The sequence below is a fragment of the Bos grunniens genome, chromosome 7 (assembly GCF_055505025.1).
Source record: "Bos grunniens cultivar Pamir isolate PY7600 chromosome 7, Bosgru_T2T1.0, whole genome shotgun sequence".
NCBI classification, from domain to species: domain Eukaryota; kingdom Metazoa; phylum Chordata; class Mammalia; order Artiodactyla; family Bovidae; genus Bos; species Bos grunniens.
The window spans coordinates 29030249-29048121 of record NC_141171.1 but is presented as its reverse complement, the minus strand read 5'-3'; the positions used below and the strand labels follow the sequence as shown (position 1 = coordinate 29048121).

The 17873-nt window shown below is 41.1% G+C and overlaps 1 protein-coding gene across 10 annotated transcripts in view; it reads right to left on the bottom strand.

Annotated features, from left to right (window-relative positions):
• ZNF608 (zinc finger protein 608) overlaps window positions 1-17338 on the bottom strand; it is a 130613-nt gene extending 113275 nt beyond the window's left edge. For 4 of the 10 annotated variants that reach the window (XR_015167023.1, XM_086410566.1, XM_086410573.1 and 1 more), the window contains exons 1-2: window positions 10147-11600; window positions 8038-9140 (exon numbers count right to left, since the gene is read on the bottom strand). Coding sequence is in view for 5 of the 10 variants with exons in the window: in XM_086410566.1 (XP_086266692.1) it covers window positions 8038-8955 (918 nt within the window). In the remaining 5 variants the exon portion in view is untranslated. Of the gene's footprint in view, window positions 1-8037; window positions 9141-10146; window positions 11601-12517 lie in introns of those variants that run through there. The other 6 variants (XR_015167024.1, XM_086410572.1, XM_086410569.1 and 3 more) reach the window with 4 other exon arrangements.
• Between the last annotated feature and the right edge of the window lie 535 nt (window positions 17339-17873).

Here is a 17873-nt window from a genome sequence, read left to right as displayed (position 1 = left end):
GCTAGTCCTCTGATCTTCATGGAAAAGTTAAATCGGAGTCCTTTTTTCCCTATGGACTCCACTTTGAGAAAAATGTTTCTTAAGTCACCGCTGCTTGCTTACTTCTGAACTGGCTCAAGAGACAATTTCTACTTGTGGTGCCTTATTTTCCCCTTGGCTGCAAAGATTCGGTTCAAATTTCATTTCCATCACAAAAGAATTTGCAAAGAAGGAAAATGAAGAAACATAACTGAAGTGCGGCTGTGCTAGTCATAAGATTATAATAAAGCACAGATTTGATAGCATTATCCATGTACTGTGGTGAACCACACACAAATAAACAGTTCTCCATGAAGAATGAAAACCCGAGGCTTCTGCCCTTCCAATTCAAACATTATTGTTGCTTTTAACATGAGCCGTCTGTAAATCAGCTGAGGAGGTGACAGGAAATCCAAAAGTAATCTGGTCTGGCTAGGCACACTTTGTTAAAAAAAAAAATAACAATAAGAGATGCTTTCCAATTCATCCTGATGATGTTCTCAGTGAATGGATAAAACTATAAAATCCAGGCATGGAAACAAATAGTACTTTTATGCAAATTGAATTCAAACACATAGCAGGTATAGCAACCAAGAAAGTACAGCCTTTCAGTAAGGGGAAAGCATATAATCTACCAGGGAAGGACTTAAGGACCTTTGAACCTTCAGTGACTAATGCAAAAGACAAAAAGGATGGATCTAAAGCGGCCAGAGGACCATATGTGCTTTCCTGAGAAACCAAACCAGAAGTTTTCCTTAATCAAAAGGACACACAGTGACTTCTAGGAGTTCCTGAAAGTGTGACCAATTGGAATTTGGTCTGTTGCTAATTGAAGCATATAAAAGAGTCCATTTCTTAAAACACACTACACTTTTTTTTTTAATTCACTGCCACATGACAAAAACCAGAATCAAGTTGACTGGTAGAAGATCAGTGCAACCAAAGACCAAGCTATTATTTCAAACTGTCAGGGGAAGGCAGTAAAATTGCTACCAGGTCTCCTTAAGTTACCCTTCAATAAAAAGAAGCCATCAGGGAAATAAGAGAAAAAGAAAACACATCAAAACCTTAAAAGTCCCTTTAAGTAAAATTATACGTCTGTGGCACCATGCCATCTGTTCTCTGGTTAACATAATAAGCCAATTCCACGACCTAAATATCTGCTTTCTAAAATCATTATGTATAACACAAAATATAATCAATATATTTTTAAACTGCAAAAGCTGCCTTTTATGGCATTACTGAAATATGCTTAAATGTCCCCATAGGCACGTTTTTCTTAAGATGCTAGTGAGAATAAGGATTCCCAGGAGTTGCAGAAAGCCAGTGGTTGAGCTAGAACAGTCACAGTGAATAATAAAAAAACTAGGCTGGGAGGTAGGGATGATAAAGAAGAAAGAGTAGCTTTGAAAAATCAACAGCAGTGTCTATTCATCACTTCCAACCCATTTGTTTGAGCACCCTTCCCTTTGAGTTCCCTATTAAAACCAAAATATATATTATTAAATTTTCATTTAGCGTCACAGGATGGAATGGGGTGGGGGGCGGGGGTGGTTCTTTCTAAATACCAGATGAGATCCACGTGGTTTAGGGGTCACTAACCTATCAAAATATAAGAAGTATTTGCTTTGTAATCTCTTCAGTTCTTCAGGCAAAAGCCATAATCTATTTCAATACTTTTTCAAAGGTTATGTCTAACCAAAATTTAGCAGGTATGCAGAACTCAATTCTAGGAACAAGGTGCCAATCTCCCTGTCTTGAGTATCCTTTATATATCCCAAAACAACATTACAAACAGCCCAACTGATGATTAATCTCCTATGAATTATTTAACAACCCTTCATTCAGTTGCAAAGGCTTTGTTCCCACTGCAAACCTTTAAGGTTGAATTAAAAAGAACTTGCAACAGAGAGCAAAAAGTCACTAAAGAAACATCATCTGGAAGAGAGACATGGATAGATATAGAGGGGCCAATTACTTTGTAGCAGAGTAGAACAGAAAAATCAACTGTGACTTTTTAAAAAAAGAATAAAGCCCACAGTAACTAAAAACTCCCAATCCACTCCCAATCCAACAGCTGTGTATGAAATTATAACATTTCTATACACATGTCTATGAAATAAATACCAGTCACAGGGTACCAGTCTGATCCCTCTAAGAGCCTGTAATGATGACCGAAGTCATTCCTGAGACAGAGATTTCACCTGTTCTCTTTCCCTGTAACTTTAAATGTACAGATTAAGAGGATATTATTATTAACAATAGTACTAGTGAAGAGGGGTTATTTCTACTCTGCTGTTGCTAAGGATCTCTCAGTATTTGCTTAGTTCTGTGTTCTACAAGAATGCAATACAAGTAACTTAGGAATCAACTGTTTAGTATTCAAGCAAAACCCTTGATGTTCAGATCACCGGCAAGTTCAGAGTGCTGGCAATCAAAACTATGTTGTGCTACAGTAATTACTATGAAAAACTTCCAGTGCTTAATATTAAAGAATAGAATAACATGATCATTCCACCTCTTCTGCACATCTAGAGTGTGTTCAACATGGCAATTATCTCTGTTCAAGAAGCAGAGAGTTTAAACCGCATTGAAACTCAATTATAGCCATGACTTTTTAAACATACACTTCAAAAGGCAGGTTTTATCACATTCAAATCACTGAGCAAAATCTCCCCAGCTTTAAAAAAAAAAACTAGTTTTTATCCCTCTCCCACGAGACCTCTTCAAGAATAAAAATGATTTCTTTTTAGTTTTTGGACCCACTTCCTTCTTCCTTTATTTAAGTAGGGGGATGACTGAGCCATGGTGAAAGACAAACAGAGATCCCATCTGATAAAAGCATGGGATGTGCAGCCCTCCCAAATGTCATTACCACACCACCTAGAACTGCCACCATTCTTAAAAACCAGATCACACACTTGTTAACAAAAAACACATTACTTTGCTACTTTGAAGAATGCAAAGCAACAAGGAGTGGTAGATTTATGATTTAAGTGTTCGTGGCTAAAATAGCTTTCCAATTATCAAGAGCCTCTTAGGAAGAGCAGGAATGCATGTGTTAATGACTGCAACCAGGGGTTCCTTCTCCACTTTTTTGTCAGAACCCAGGCACATCCTCCCTGCAGCTTCACCATTAACATGTCTGTTTCCTGTCAGCCCACTGAGAGATAATGTCATTTATCTCAGGGAGGCACAAGCCCAGTCATTAGCTTCTATAAAAGACCTCAAACAAAGGCCGGATAATGTTTTACCCAGGGCTCTTACTAAAACCAGAACCCAGAACCTTGGCAGTCTAAAAGTCAAGGACTCCAAAGTTATCGTCGTTAAAAGAATATTTTCCTCATGATCAACAATCCCAGACTAATAGCTCTAAACCAGAGTAAGGCCTATGGAGAGCAAATACCGGTTCAGGACACTACCACATACAATTAGATTAACCGATAAACGCTGACCAGAGCTAGCCTGGGACAGCCTTTGCCCCTCTTGCCTCCAGGGGGAAAATTGACAGAATAATTCAGATACTGACTAAATAGTTAGATCTTTGAAGAACTGACCCCTCATTGTGATTGCCTGCAGGAACTGAATAACCATTATAAAGTGTTCAATGGCTGGGCTTCTGGAAATCTTTTAAATAAAAGTGGAACTGGTTAAAATAAATGTAGGAACATATGTTTTCACAGTGTTGCTCATATTACTGCAATTCTGAGTTTCTATGAAGTACCAGGTGAACTTTTTTTAAATTAAAAAAAAAAAAAAAAAACAGGCACACACAGGCACAGTCAAAATTGGAGCAAATCTCAGCCATTCAACCCATGTTTTTCATGCTGAAAATGAAGAACAGATGGTTCTTTCCATGTTGTTTGAATCTGGTTATTGAACACCTCTGTGGTTAGGGAGATTTCTGCTTAGCACTTTCGGCATACATTTCATTTACTAACTATAAAATGCTGCTTAGGAAAAATAAGTCTTTATAACACTCTAATTAAAACCATCTTGCAGCCAAGCAATTTTACTTGAAGAGCATTCTTAACCTCATGACATTTTGACAATCAATCCCTCTAGCCCACCCTCCCCTTCTTTTTACAGACTATTTGCAAAGTTATTAAAAGTTGGTAAACATTATTTATCTCTTTTAGCACAATCAGTTGTTGAGTTTTCTTTTTTTTACATCTCTCCAGCAAACCCAGCAGATTTCAGATACTATGCTCAGAACCCAGTGATGTGCCTGGCCATGCAAATATTCCAAGCTTCCATGGGTTCTCACAGAAGACTTCCTTGGGGAAAGGGCAGCCCATCTCAAAAGCCCTGTCACCCTGTGAAGAAGCCAATAAAAAGAAAGGAGCTGAATCAATGCTGATTGGGAGCTGCCCTTAGTTACCAACCTTTTTAACAGCTAAGTCCCTTATGTAGCTTTCCAAACAGTTTGCTGTCCAACAACAATGGACTTTGTTCTTTAATTATAGCAAGTGACCTTTCTGCCCTTTTATTTCACAGTAGATAAACTGTGCTCTCTAACTAGAATTTGTAGGGGGCACTGTATTTGGGGGGAACCCTATCATTCACAAAACTCATTAATCAAAATATGTTCTTCAACTACTCACGCTCACTTAGACAACGTGCCAGAATTCCCTAGTGAAGTGTAAAAAGGCTTCTACAAGAGAAGAAAATGAATGATATCCTTTATAGACAGGTCCATTTGTAGATACCACATGTAGGCTGTTAAGGACCAGCTTAATGAAAGCAGCACAATATTACTAAAACCATTCTCTTTGCTAAATAAATGTGCACTGAATAGTTAGAACCCCAGACCCAAACATAAGATTCCCTGTGCTTTTAATGTGTATCTGAAGTCTCAGCTGTTTTTAAGAATTCATCTATGTATTTTTTAACTTCTCAGTGATCAAATAAACCCATATACCATACTGAACTTTAGCCCAGCTGATTGCCTGTGTCTGATAAGTCAAAACTATAAGACAGTTAAGGAGGACACATGCAGAAGAGCCTCAATGCAGGCTATTATGCTTCAAAAGAAAAGGAGGGGGCAGGTGGAGAAGCAGGTTTTAACAACCAAAAGCCAACCTGTCAAATCTACTTATTCAGACACGTCACTGGTGGCTTAACCACAAAATGGGCTATAGAAATACAGCTCAAACATCTTAGAATTATGGCATGTTTTGATTTTGTTCACGTATTAAGGGAGTGGCGACTTTTACAACATACTTGTGGTTTCCACATAAAGGAGTAGAATGCTCATTGATTTAATTAGGTTTCATAAGGTCCAATTTATCATGTTTTACATGACTTTCTGTAGTGAAGAAACAGAATAAACAGACCAAAAATAGACATTTAAGCATGCTGTGAAAATTAACCAGTGACAGCAAGTCTTATGAATCTCCTGTGAACCATCCAACCAGGGAGGAAAAAAAAAAAGCACAGACACCACACTGCACCCCCCTCTGGTTTTCACATTTGGCCCCTTCATGAGCCACATCCGACTGCTGAAAATTAATCATCTTCACTTTTGAGACACTTACTCTTCACAACCCAGACAATCAAACAAGGCTTTGAAATTAAACCATTGTACAAAAACGTCAAAAAGCCTTTCTCAAAGGATGCCTCAGTGTCCGAATTATCTGGTCAGGTAAAGCTTGTCCTACTAAATCTTTCCCTCAAGAGGTCTCCTCCCATCATTAGAAATTATTTTCTAAACTGAAGTCAAGTTTTACACAACCAAGAGTTAGTGGCACTGGAGTTACTTCCCTGGGAGGCATCTGTACAAGGCAGTGCCATTCCTGTGTGCCAAGGAGGAAACATTCTTAAGAAGAGTCCTCCTGGGGTGGGGTAGAGGTAGACAGGAAAGCTGGAACAAGCTTCCAGACCCTGGGCCACCACTACAGGATTCAAGGCCCTGAGCGCCACCCCTGAAGGGTCGCTGTGCCCACACCAGCAGCTGTGGCTGGCAGTGGTATGAATCGAAATACACTATGCTTGCTCCCCTCCTCCACCCCAGACCTGCCATGACTTGTTTGCTCTTCATTTAGGCCATTCATATTATCACATTTATACTGCTCTGACTGAAGATGAGTTGCATGTATATGAATAATTTAATTCTTTCATTTTTCATCCAGTTTCCTCTGTGACTGGAAAGTGAAAAGAACACAAAAAACTGGAGAACCAACACCATGCTCTAATCTCAGTTGCCATGACAGCAGCCTTTGAGATACTGAAATGTCCCGATTGCCAGCTAAACAAAATTGTTGAATGTGAACATTTGGCTGGAAGATTAAAAGGCTAAGGGGAATGCAAAAGGGCAGTACCTCCCACATTCCAGGCAGCAGTGAATCCAATCAAATGGCTCTGACTCCTTAACCACAGCCATTGTGAGCACTGGATTAGGGCAATTCATCTAGATAGTTAGAGCAGATTAGAACTGCAATTTGAAGACTATTGGCAACAAAAGTAAATGCACTACTGTACTAATAAGATTTCAGAATGCCCTTTAGTAGAAATTGTGAGAAACTCTACATTTCAGCATAAGAAACAAAACCTGGATTTTTAAAAAAATGTATTTAAATTCATCAGTTCAAAATGCTGTCTGACCAAGGGCTTATGGATTAAAGAAGCAGGCATGCAGAAGGTTTTTTTTTTTATTTTGGCATCATCTACACCTTAATGTACCTTCATCAACTTCTTAAATTTTAAAACCAAAACTTCATTCCTGTACTCCCATTTAAATCTTTAACAGAGGAAAACAAAAAGATTTAACAGACAGCGGTGAGTAATTGGACACAGAAATTGTCACCCTAAAACATTTCACATTTCTGATATGAGAAATAGCAAAAATTAAATTATTGAATAAGCATATATATCCAAACAATCATGCCACAAACCACATGATGTGCATTCTGCTTCCACAAGGCACAATCTACAGTATTAAGAGTTAACTTTATAGAGTCAGCACTTCTCCCCCAGCTCACTCTCAACCTGTTCAGTGGACTGAGTGCCTTCAGCTCTGGGACATTACTTAATGCACAGTAATTGCCAGCGCATTAAGTCCTAGGCCTCCAGCACTAAGCAGCACAACAGTGGGGGCAATTTTTCAAAGGCAGTATCTCACCAGACTTTCAGACAATGACAAAAGATGGGTAGAAGGGTCCAAATTACCTGCATCAACCCTCCCACTGCTCAGATGCAACACATATTTAGAGTATCTTTCGGCTCTGTTTTCACATTTCAGCACGCCAATCCACCAAGTCTATTTCACTTTTCTTACCAACCTTTCAGCTCCCTGGTCAAGCTAGAAACCCAAGCGATAACACTCTTTAAATCTCTAGCTAAGAACTGGGCAAGGGAACAAGGAAAGAGCCCTGGCAGCCACCAAAACCATTCCATTCTTGCTACACAGTTATGAAACCAGTGACCCTAGGATACCAAGGTTTCATTGAAGAACAATAACAGGATGATATCCTTTAACAGGATTATTTTGGAGAACATCATGAGAAAAATGTGTGGAGGGTGGAGTGTAAGTTAAAATCCTAGACATACTTCTATGGGGAGGGAACGTGAACCCTGCACCTAAGGACACATTACCAAAAATACTAGGACATGCACATTAAAACAGAAGACAGTTCTCCTTAGGGGAGAAACCAGGACAAGAGGTACATGGGTCCAGGAGCAGGTTTTCTATTAAAAGCACATTGCAACTGGCTGACTGGCCAAGAGCCCTTGGGTAAGGCAAAAGGTACTTAGAGCACTCAGACCCTCCCACCTGAGGACCCAAACACTAGCACCAGAAGCAGCAGTAGCAGCAGAAGCAAGAGCTAAACACTGCACCCAAGTAAGCTACCCTAGACCAAACGTTTACAGAAAAGATGCACAGAAGAGAAATCTCACAACGAACCAGAAAGCACGAAGAAGTGCAAGGCACATAGAGGCACACGCCCCCCCACCCCCGACTCCCACACAAATGCACACAAAGAGAAAAGTAGGAGATCTAAGAAGGCGACTTTATCCTACCTTCTCAGTTTTCAGTTTCTTGATTCGCCTGTGGCTCTCCTCCTCCTCCTCTTCCTTCTTTACCAACATAGAGTTTCCCATGAGCCCTGAATCCGGGGCACTTTTGCTAACTTCCCCAGCAGCCGTGACGCTGCCACTCCCAGTGCCCCCGCAGTGGAAGGGGCTCGCGCCACCTCCATTGCTCTTGGCCCCAAAGCCATAGAGGTGCCCCCCGGAAGGGGCCTGGCTGCCACTGCCATTCTGGTGGCCCTGAAGCAGGTCGTGCTTGTCCTTCCTGGATTTCCCCGCATCCTTATCCCGCTTGGCTCCTCGGCTGCTCTGGCTTTTACCTGGCTTCTCCTCTTTGCTTTTCCCGCAGGAGGCTGCCCCCGCGGTAGCAGCGGAGGTGCCGGTGCTGGTACTATTGCTGTTCGGGTTGCCGCCGCCGCCGCCGCCGCCGCCGCCGCTCACACTTTGACCCAGCGCTGAATTCATGCCAGTTGCCTCTCCAGGGCGCCCTTGGACTTCCTGCCTCTTGCCAGTGCCGCTGATCTCGGGAATCCCATACAAGGCAGCAGAAGGCAGAGATTTATTAGCATCCTTAGAAGTTTTACTCCTTTTCACTTTTGATTTGCTGGTCTCTTTGTGCGAATTCCCCTGGGGAGCAGAGGGCTGAACAGAAGCAAATTTTAGGCCATCAGCTAAGGCTGCGGGAGCGCCGGCCCCACTGGAGGCCAGACCTCCACAATCCTTAGAGTTGCCGCTGCTAGTAGTGTTGGTGGAATTATTCATTTCAAATTTCTGTCTGTCCTTCTCCAAATCAGCGTCCAAATCAATTATTAAATTTCCAACCCCGATTTCCCAATCATCGCCACTGTCATAAGTATCAACTGTATTTGGATCCACACCTTTTCCTGCCGTAGAAATGTTCACTGACATCCTGAAGATGAGATCTCTAGAATAAAAATCCGATGAACTTTCCTTTGGAGATGAGGGGACATTCGTTTACCTCCGCTGGGCTTTCTCTTAAAAAAAAAAAAAAGTCTTCTAATCTTCCTCTTCTTTTTCCTGCCCCAGGAATGGGTCCAGGGATTTTACACCCTTCAGTCCAGGTCCACCTTTTCCTGTGAAGGGGGAAAAGTCGAATATTTCTTGTCTGGGTGTTACCAGAATAAAAAACGATTAATACTGGGGAGTCAGTAAGGGGTACAGGGAAGGATGGTGAGGAAGGTGGCTCATGTATTGTCTCCACAGTCCAATATCAGGTTTAAAGAAAAATAACCAAACCCAAAAAACATACCCATGACAGTAAGCATCTTACAGTAGCTAAAAAAGAAAAGCCCTTTATCAACGACACAAAGATAATCACTTTTAAAAGGCATTAAAATATCTTAAGGATCTGAGTGAAGTCCAGAAAGGTTTAAGGAAAAAAAGAGTTTAGCTTTTTTTTCCCCTAGCACATACACATGATAACAATCCCAGAAACACAGGCTGAACACTCAGACAAGAGGAAGGAACACGTTTTAAACACCCTTAAGCATGTCCTAGATCTTACAATTTAAAAGACCAGATCCTGGAAGTTCTCTGAGGCTAGTTTCAGAATGATGTTGCTAAATTTTCCTCATTTCTAATTTTATTACTTCTTTTTACAAATTGTCTGGGCAATCTGTTTTTTGTTCCCAGTAAGGAACAGAAAAAAACAACCAATAACCCCCCACACCCCATACATATGCCCCCATCTCCTATCCTCTCTTCCCCAACAGTTTATACAATTTTATACACACACGTCTTTAAGATCATTTCTCTATTTTAAAAAAAGACAGTGCTAAATAAAAGGCTAAATATCTGCCTTTTGAGGAAAAAAAATTACATCTAAACAATTCTACCATACTCCTAGGTCACAGACTGGCTCAATCTGTTAAATATGGTGCTACTGACTGTACGGGAAACTGATTAAGACATACACTTTAAGTGATCTGCGCCAAGGTGGCCTCAATGACCGCAAATGAGTGTGTGTTTGACAAAGATCAGTTAAAACGGTTTTTAAAGGGATCAGCCCCTTTTTAACAGTTGATTGTCAAGGAAAAAAAAAAATAAATATACATACACACACACACAGACATTGCTTACCTTTAATCCTTTATCATTTTTTAATTAGGCCAGCAAATCAAAATGCCTTTCCCACTCCACTCGGCAAACAAGCCTGTGCCTCATTTTACTTAAACACCAAATGATCAAGAAGGAACGAACCAAATAACACATCTCAGCCAGAATAATCACTCGATAACATTATTCCACCTCCCCACCCCCCCTTTTGGCAAACGGATCAGTCCTTTTCTCCTTAAAAAAATGTGTCACTGTACAGCTGGAAGATAATGTTTCACATTCACAACAGAAGCACCAAAGGGTTTTTTTTCCTCTTAACAAGCATCGAGAATAATAGTTTTAAAAAAGAGAGCGCTTAGAGAAAAAAGTTTTCCCAACTTCTCATTCCGCCTTCAGTTCCAGACTTCAGAGTCACCGTGATCAGTAAGTAATGATCCCATGTAGCAAACCTACAGGCGTCCGCTAGTACAAGACAGAATGTGCTAACATCGGGATAAATTAGTGAAAGGGAAGAAAGAATAAGAAGAAAGGACTGAAAATCTGGGCTGGATTCCGCCTGTTAGTCGGGAAGTGGCATTTTTCCGCCCGTCCTGACAGATTTGATTTCTTGAACTAACTTAAGAGGAAAGGAGGGGGGAAGGGGTGGGGGAGAGAGAAGGGACCGAGGGGAAGGAGGAAGAGGAGGAGGAAAGGGTGGGATGAGAAGCTGAACAAGAGGAGAAAAAGAAAGGTGTGGAGGGGGAGGGGAGCAGATGATTCAGTGAGCTGATAAACCAGTTAGAACAGCATTCGCTCGGGGCGGGGGGCTGGGGGCGGCGGGCGGCAGGGTGGGGAAAATAACGGCGTTTAAAATTGGTTCAGTCTTCGAAACCTGAAAGGATGTGATGTTTTCCTGCTTTATGTTGTTTTAAGAAAAAGGAACCGAGTTCCTAGTATAGTCCCCGAGGTGGGGGGAAAAATCCGCTGTCGCTCAAGCCAATCAGTCATGTGGTAATTCGATAATTAGAGTGAAAAAAAAATTTTTTTAAGGCGACCTTTTTCAGGACAGTTTTTCCCATTTATAGTCGCAGCAAACGGTGCGTCTCCTTTTTATTTTTCTCTCCTCCTCCTCCCTCACCCACCACCTCCTGTGTTTAGTCAGATGGCCCCGGAGCTTGGCTTAGTATTTTTAATTAGCTGGCGTTTGGAAGCTAAAAGCAGTAATGAATTGTTGATGGATTGGAAGTGGAGAGTCGCTTTGCTGGAAATGTCGGGGCTGGGAGAGGGGGATGGGCGAGTTAGCAACAACCAACCATCTGAAAGGAGCGATTTTGTTACAGTGCAAGCCTTTCACATCACGTGAGGATCAAGGGCTCAATTGGTTGTCGTGAGAACAAAAATGGTGACAAGCGTATCAAGAAAATACTGATCTGGTCTTTAAAAAAAACCTGAAGGTCTCTCCCCTCCCCCTACATACACTCGCCGCCCCCCCCCCCCCCGCCCCGCAGCCTCCCCCCCCACCCCCGCCCTTGCAGTGGGAGCAGCTACAAGTTATGAATGTGAAACATTTCTCGCAGATCTAGGCTCTCGGAAGTTCGGAAGGAGTGAAATGTAATGAGCACAAGAGCAAAGCAGATGTTTTAAAGAAACACCTTATAAACCTTTCCTCAACTTATCTCCAATTTGTCGGCTTTGCCAAGGGGCCAGGGATGCAGAAGACTAGTCGAGGGGGTAGGGCACCTCCACGCTACTTGGATTTTAGGGAACCCCCCCCCACTCATGTCTTAAACAAAGAAAAACATTTTACTAGCTCCAAGCCAGGTCCTGTAATAAACACACCATTGTTACTATTTGTGGGTTTGTTTGGGTTGGGTGGGGCATTTTTTCCCCCTTAATGGTGTTTTCGCAGCTTGCTTTTTTTAAGGAGGTGGAAAATGGTAATTATAACCATTACATGTAGTGGGTGACTATTCCCTTGTTTAATATTAAATTATTGGGCACTGGATGTGACAAGAGACAGAAATCGGCTTGTTCTGCCCTTGCCCCCATTTTCCTGGCTCGGTTTTGAAGAGGGTCCTGCCCAGCTAGGACAGGAGAGGGAGAGGTGAGGTGCGCTAGAGAATGGACACTGCACATCAGGATTTGTAACTGTGTCACTTTTATTCTCCTTGGGTCGCCCCAAAGGTAATTTACTCTTAAGTTACCCCGAGTGCCCAGTCAAGCTTAATTTGTGTGAAGAAGTTACAAATGCTTCACCCTCCACTGAATAAAATTCACCCTTCTTGGGTTGTTGTTCTCAATGCAAAAGCCAAACCCTGTAACTAGTTCCTCATTTCAATGCATAAAACTCGCACATTCCCCTGCATGAAGTCCCCGCTAAGTGCTATAGAGAGACACACCACGCAACCGTACTTACGGTCTGTATTGGATCGAGTTGACCTTTTCCTTCTAACTGCATTGAATGTGTTTGGTTGCAGCCGCTTTATTTTGGAAATTATAATCTCTTCAACAAATTTATTATTAAAGAAGATGGACCATCAAATGTCACAGACTGTCCTGTGTATTTTTTTTTTATATAAAAGCAAAAATTAAAAGAAAAAAAAAGGAAAAGAAAAATCCCCCTGGTGCACACACACAAGCTTGTTCTGCAACACTGAAATCAGGACTGAAACACAACACACACACAGGGGGAGTGGAGCAAAAGGAGCTCTCAGCCTCTATACCTGAAAGGGACTTTTCTTTGTTCCCATTGCCCTTTCTCATCGGGCCAATCAGAGAGCAGCTTTTATGAAACTAGGCTCTCTCATTGGTTAGCTGCTTTCTCTTGGCTACTGTAGGGGGTTGAGATATACACACGTATAAAACACACACAGAGAACGGGTGGGGGTGCGGTGGGGGGTGGTTGTGGAGACAAAGCGTTTTATTTTCCAACCAGATTGGGGTTGAGGAACCTCCTGCAGTAAGATGAAGAAAAAAAAAAAAAAAATGGTACGCCCGTTTCAATTACTACATCATTCACATAAAACACTTATTTATTAAAACAAATCTCAAACAGGCTGCGAGGAGAGGATGTCGGTAAATACAAGTTTGATTGTGTTATCTTGGGGGAAATAATGTATGTGATCGCTCGGTGGCACAGGGAAGCCAAATGAGCCACTAGCGCCTAGCGAGGAGAAAAGGGAGGCTGGCTGTGTGGAAATGATTGCGAGCGTTTTGCTGGCTTCCCTTCCGTGTTGCGAGGACTCGGCAGCGCGAACTCCCAAGACTGATTTTCTGTATTGCAGCTTCTGGCTTTCAACTCTCCCCCACCACTTTGCCCTTCTTCCAATTTTTTTTTTTTTTCTTTCCCTGAGTCTCTCATTTTACTCGCTGATTAAATAAGAAAAATCGATCTGGGGGTGAAGGCGGTGGTGGGGAAACAAGTAACCCTTTTGTTCCCAGGCTTCTGGTCCACAAGCAATGAAGTGTGAACGCTAGCAACCATTTAACCACCACTACGTGAATGGGTCTTCCCTGGAATAGTAACAAAGCTTTCCCACCTGGTCCTAGGCAGCTCCAAAAAAATTAAAAATAAATAAGGTCCCAGCCAACCATATTAACACCTCGGGCCAGCCTCATTTTTTAAAAAAATCGATTTGTGGGAGATAAATATACTAGGAAGATTAACCCCTTTAAACAGTCCCTGTGCCATTTTTAAGCCGAGGGATTGTCAGAGTTCCCCTTACTTCAAATATTTAACCCCCTCTTGGGGAGAGCCGGTGTCAAAGTCCTCAGAAGGCAACACCATGCGATTCACTGAGAACACGAAAATATTTTAGAATGTATTGTAGGACAAATGCCAACAACCAAGTTAATGGAACTCTGAGGTCACAGGACAAAAGAGGTTAATATGAAATAACAAGTTCAGTATTGTACTCTAACAGTGAATATACTTAAACGAATGTATTTATATATATTAAGCTTTTAAAGCACTTTTAGTTTTAATTTTTCATTGTTATTTTCTATCACTTTTAGGAGCTGTAATATGGAAATTTTAAAGTCAAGGGTGACTTTTCAAATTTAATTGAAAGCGTCATGATCCTAGTTTTAAAGATCCAGCACTACTGGGTTTTTAATTTCTGCATGACAGTTACAATTTAAGAATGTGTCTTAACTGAGTCAAACTGGACACATAAAGTGAATTAGAGCTAGCAGAAGATTGCTTATGATGTAAATATTCAGTGATGACCTTGTGGATCAATAAAAATATGTCACATGTTTTAGGTAATGTCTATGACTCGTGTTTGAACTTTTAATATCTTTAGTTCATTCTTTTTAAATGCCAATTAGTTGTTTCACTACCCAAGATGAACTTTATTCAAAGCTGCAAATAGTAATAAACAGCAGTTTCCATCCCTTGCTGAGGTACATAAACCAGAGGAATGAATCTATAATAATCCTTAGATCTGCCTAAAAAGATTCACTTTCAAAGCAAAGCTATACATTGAGTAGGGCAAATGAGATAATCTGATACCCACTTAACCCCTATTTTAACTTTGATATTTGTCATATATTTTTGAATGGACAGGTTTACAATTTGTGTGTGTCCCATTGCTAATAGAGCATACATACTGATTTTGAACTTTTCTTCTTTTAGAAGAGTGGTTCCTCAAAGGACCAGATCACTCAGGAAGTGCCTGAGTATCCCTGTATCCCTGAAGGATCATCTACATTTCAGCCTTTAAAAGTCCATGGCTACCCTGTATATTGTATCAGCTTGGAAAAAATCAATAATTAGCTTTTAAAACAACAAGACTCAAAAAGGCACAGAATTAAGACCTGATGAAGTTCAAAAAGGGTAGAAGCACTCCTCCAACACACTTGGTTGGTAAAAGCAAATCATAGGGTCTGCAGTGTAGAATTAGTGTAACTAAAACCAAAGTTTAGGCTTCCTAATACACAAATGATCTGATCTAACCCTAACTTCAAACAATACCTAACCCTAATTCTTAAATCGTCTCTAATAAACCCCACTTGGTTAAAGATAAAGGCTCATGCCAAATTCAATCACATATTTAACCCAAACCATTTTCTATAAACTCAAGCATTTTCCTTCCATTCCAACATTTCCACACTCCATTCACACCCCACCCCCACCTCCTGCCCTCCAAGTTCTGCCAAGAGGCTTGAATCAACCAGAGTTGTTCTGCTGGCTTTGTGCATGTTTGTTTTGTTTTGTTTGACAAAGGGGCCAATCTAGAGACATCAGAGGGCTATCAGCTAATTGATGAATGAAACTAAGATAATTAACTACTGCTTAGAAAATAAGAGCTACTCCTCACACAAATTGGGAAGTTCTACCATATTCTGGAAAAGAAAATTTTATCTTCATCTGTTATCAAGATAACAGGGAACACACCAGTTTGTATACTGATAGCCATACACTTAATAATACCAGTACACTGTTGTATAACATGTACACTTTGTAATTTTACACTTTAGTGCCTGCCTGGTAGAGGGGAGGAGCTGTCTGGAAAGGAGTCCAGGAGAAATGACGACATGGGAAGAGCAGAAGGATAGTGTAAAAGGAGAAGTTAAAGAGTGCTATCCCATCTCCAGCAACCCCCATCACCAACTCTGCCCCTGCAAAGTTCCTACTTCCATTCCTAGGTGATCAGAAGATCCTGGCAAAAGACTTTTCCTCCTTTTTAAGAACAGAGAGCTCAATGCTGAGGAGGCCAGGGGCTTCAGGCAGGAACACAAGAAAACACAGTGATCTTTCTTTGGTGCCCATTTCCTCAGATTTATGCTATATCACTAAGGATCAGAAATAATTCCTTGGATTTTTATTTATTTAGAAGGGAATCTAAATATGAGTCTAACTTTTCTCAATGTATGCTAACCTCGACACTACGAAGGTACTCCAGACCAAGGGGGGAAGATAGAAAGCAAAGCTATTTAAAAGAAAAAAGAAAAAACACTACCTGGAAATTGACTTGTATTATGAGAAAAGAAACTTAATTTAGATATAATGAGAAACTCTGGCTGCCCAGGAAGATTATGGGGGTAGAGTCTTATCTGTCTGGGCTTATATATGAACAGACCTGCCTCAAGGCTGTGGGGAGTCGACCTGGTTTCTAGGGAGTATGTGATTCATTGAGACACCCACACAAACACTAAGCATTCTTCACTATACATATGGGTGACATCCTAATTTCCTACCTGAAAGGGAAAGTGCAAGTCACTCAGTCTATCCGACCCTTTGCGACCCCATGGCCTATACAATCCATGGAATTCTCCAGTCCAGAATACTGGAGTGGGTAGCCTTTCCCTTCATCTTCCCAACCCAGGGATCAAACCAAGGTGTCCTGCATTGCATGTGGATTCTCTATCAGCTGAGCCACAAAGGAAGCCCAAGAATACTGGAGTGGGTAGCCTATCCCTTCTCCAGAGGATCTTCCCAACCCAGGAATCGAACTGGGGTCCCCTGCATTGCAGGTGGATTCTTTACCAACTGAGTTATCAGGGGCCTAGGAAAGATTTTTTTAGAGAAAATTCTGTCTTTTCACACATGCTTCCTAAATCTAATTCAAGTTTCTGTATTTTCAACAATAACCAGCTCTAGACAACTATTCCCCAAAAGAGATGAGCACTGTTGTTGATCAAACATTTAATGTTTTTGCAATATCCTGAAACACCACTGGACCAGGAGAAAGTGCCAAGCAGCAAATGTCTAGGGGAGAGAGAGGGTCTGGCATAGAAGTATTTCCCATCCTTCCCTATGGGGGATGGGAGTATGGAAGGAAGAAAGACACGGATGGTTTTCACATTGCCATGGGATACTCCTCATGAGAGACTCGTGGACGTATTGATAGACATTTGGTGAATATAGACATTTACATACACTGTATAACACAGCTGTGTTAACTTTTCAAGTCATTTCTATGTCCTATTAGTTCACCTTCAATTTAAGCTCTTTAGAATAAAACAAAGGGACTCTACTTCCAAGGGAAGGAAAATAATGTCTACCTTCCAAAATCTTTATACCATGGTTCTGTTTAAACAAACTGAAATGATATAAAGGAAAATTTCCATGCTCTGATTTACAACTACAATGAATTTTAACAGTAAAGAAATGTCAAGTTAAAGGAGGAATTTCTCTCTATATGGGTAGGTATTTCCCCATTCCTTCTCCCAATTCTCAACCTGAAAAGAATTAAGCAGCAAATCTTGTCCCTTTAATGCCACAGAGTCCTGGGGAACCCAGCAAAATATTGCAAAGCAGCACATTCTTCTAAAGGAAACCATTTGTATACTGCTCACATTCAGAGAACTGCGATGTAGGTCAGTGTTAAGTATCTGAAATCTTACCTCTGTTTGGCTGGCCTTTCTGGTGTGCTGTGTGCTACTATATCTGAACGGGTGCCCAAGTAAGGTCTACAGATCGGTTAGCAAAGGAAGGCAATTTACATCTCATGTAATGAAACCATTTCTGGAAAAGGTTTTTCTTTTATGCCAGTGGAGACTGGGTGCATAAAGAAGATCAAAACACAGGCTACATTTTTTAAACTACTTATTGGAGATTGCTGTTGCTGGTTTTATTACAATATGTATTTTACAGATTTAGGTAATAACCCTGATTTTTCAAATCGACCTCTGTTTAGACACGTTTCACTTTGGGCTGTTTCTTGTCTGCAAAATTACAGTCATTTGCACGTTATTACAGTGAGTAGGAGACAGATTGTATTTAGCGTTGGGTGGGGGAAGGGTTATTATGGGAAGTGATCTGCTAC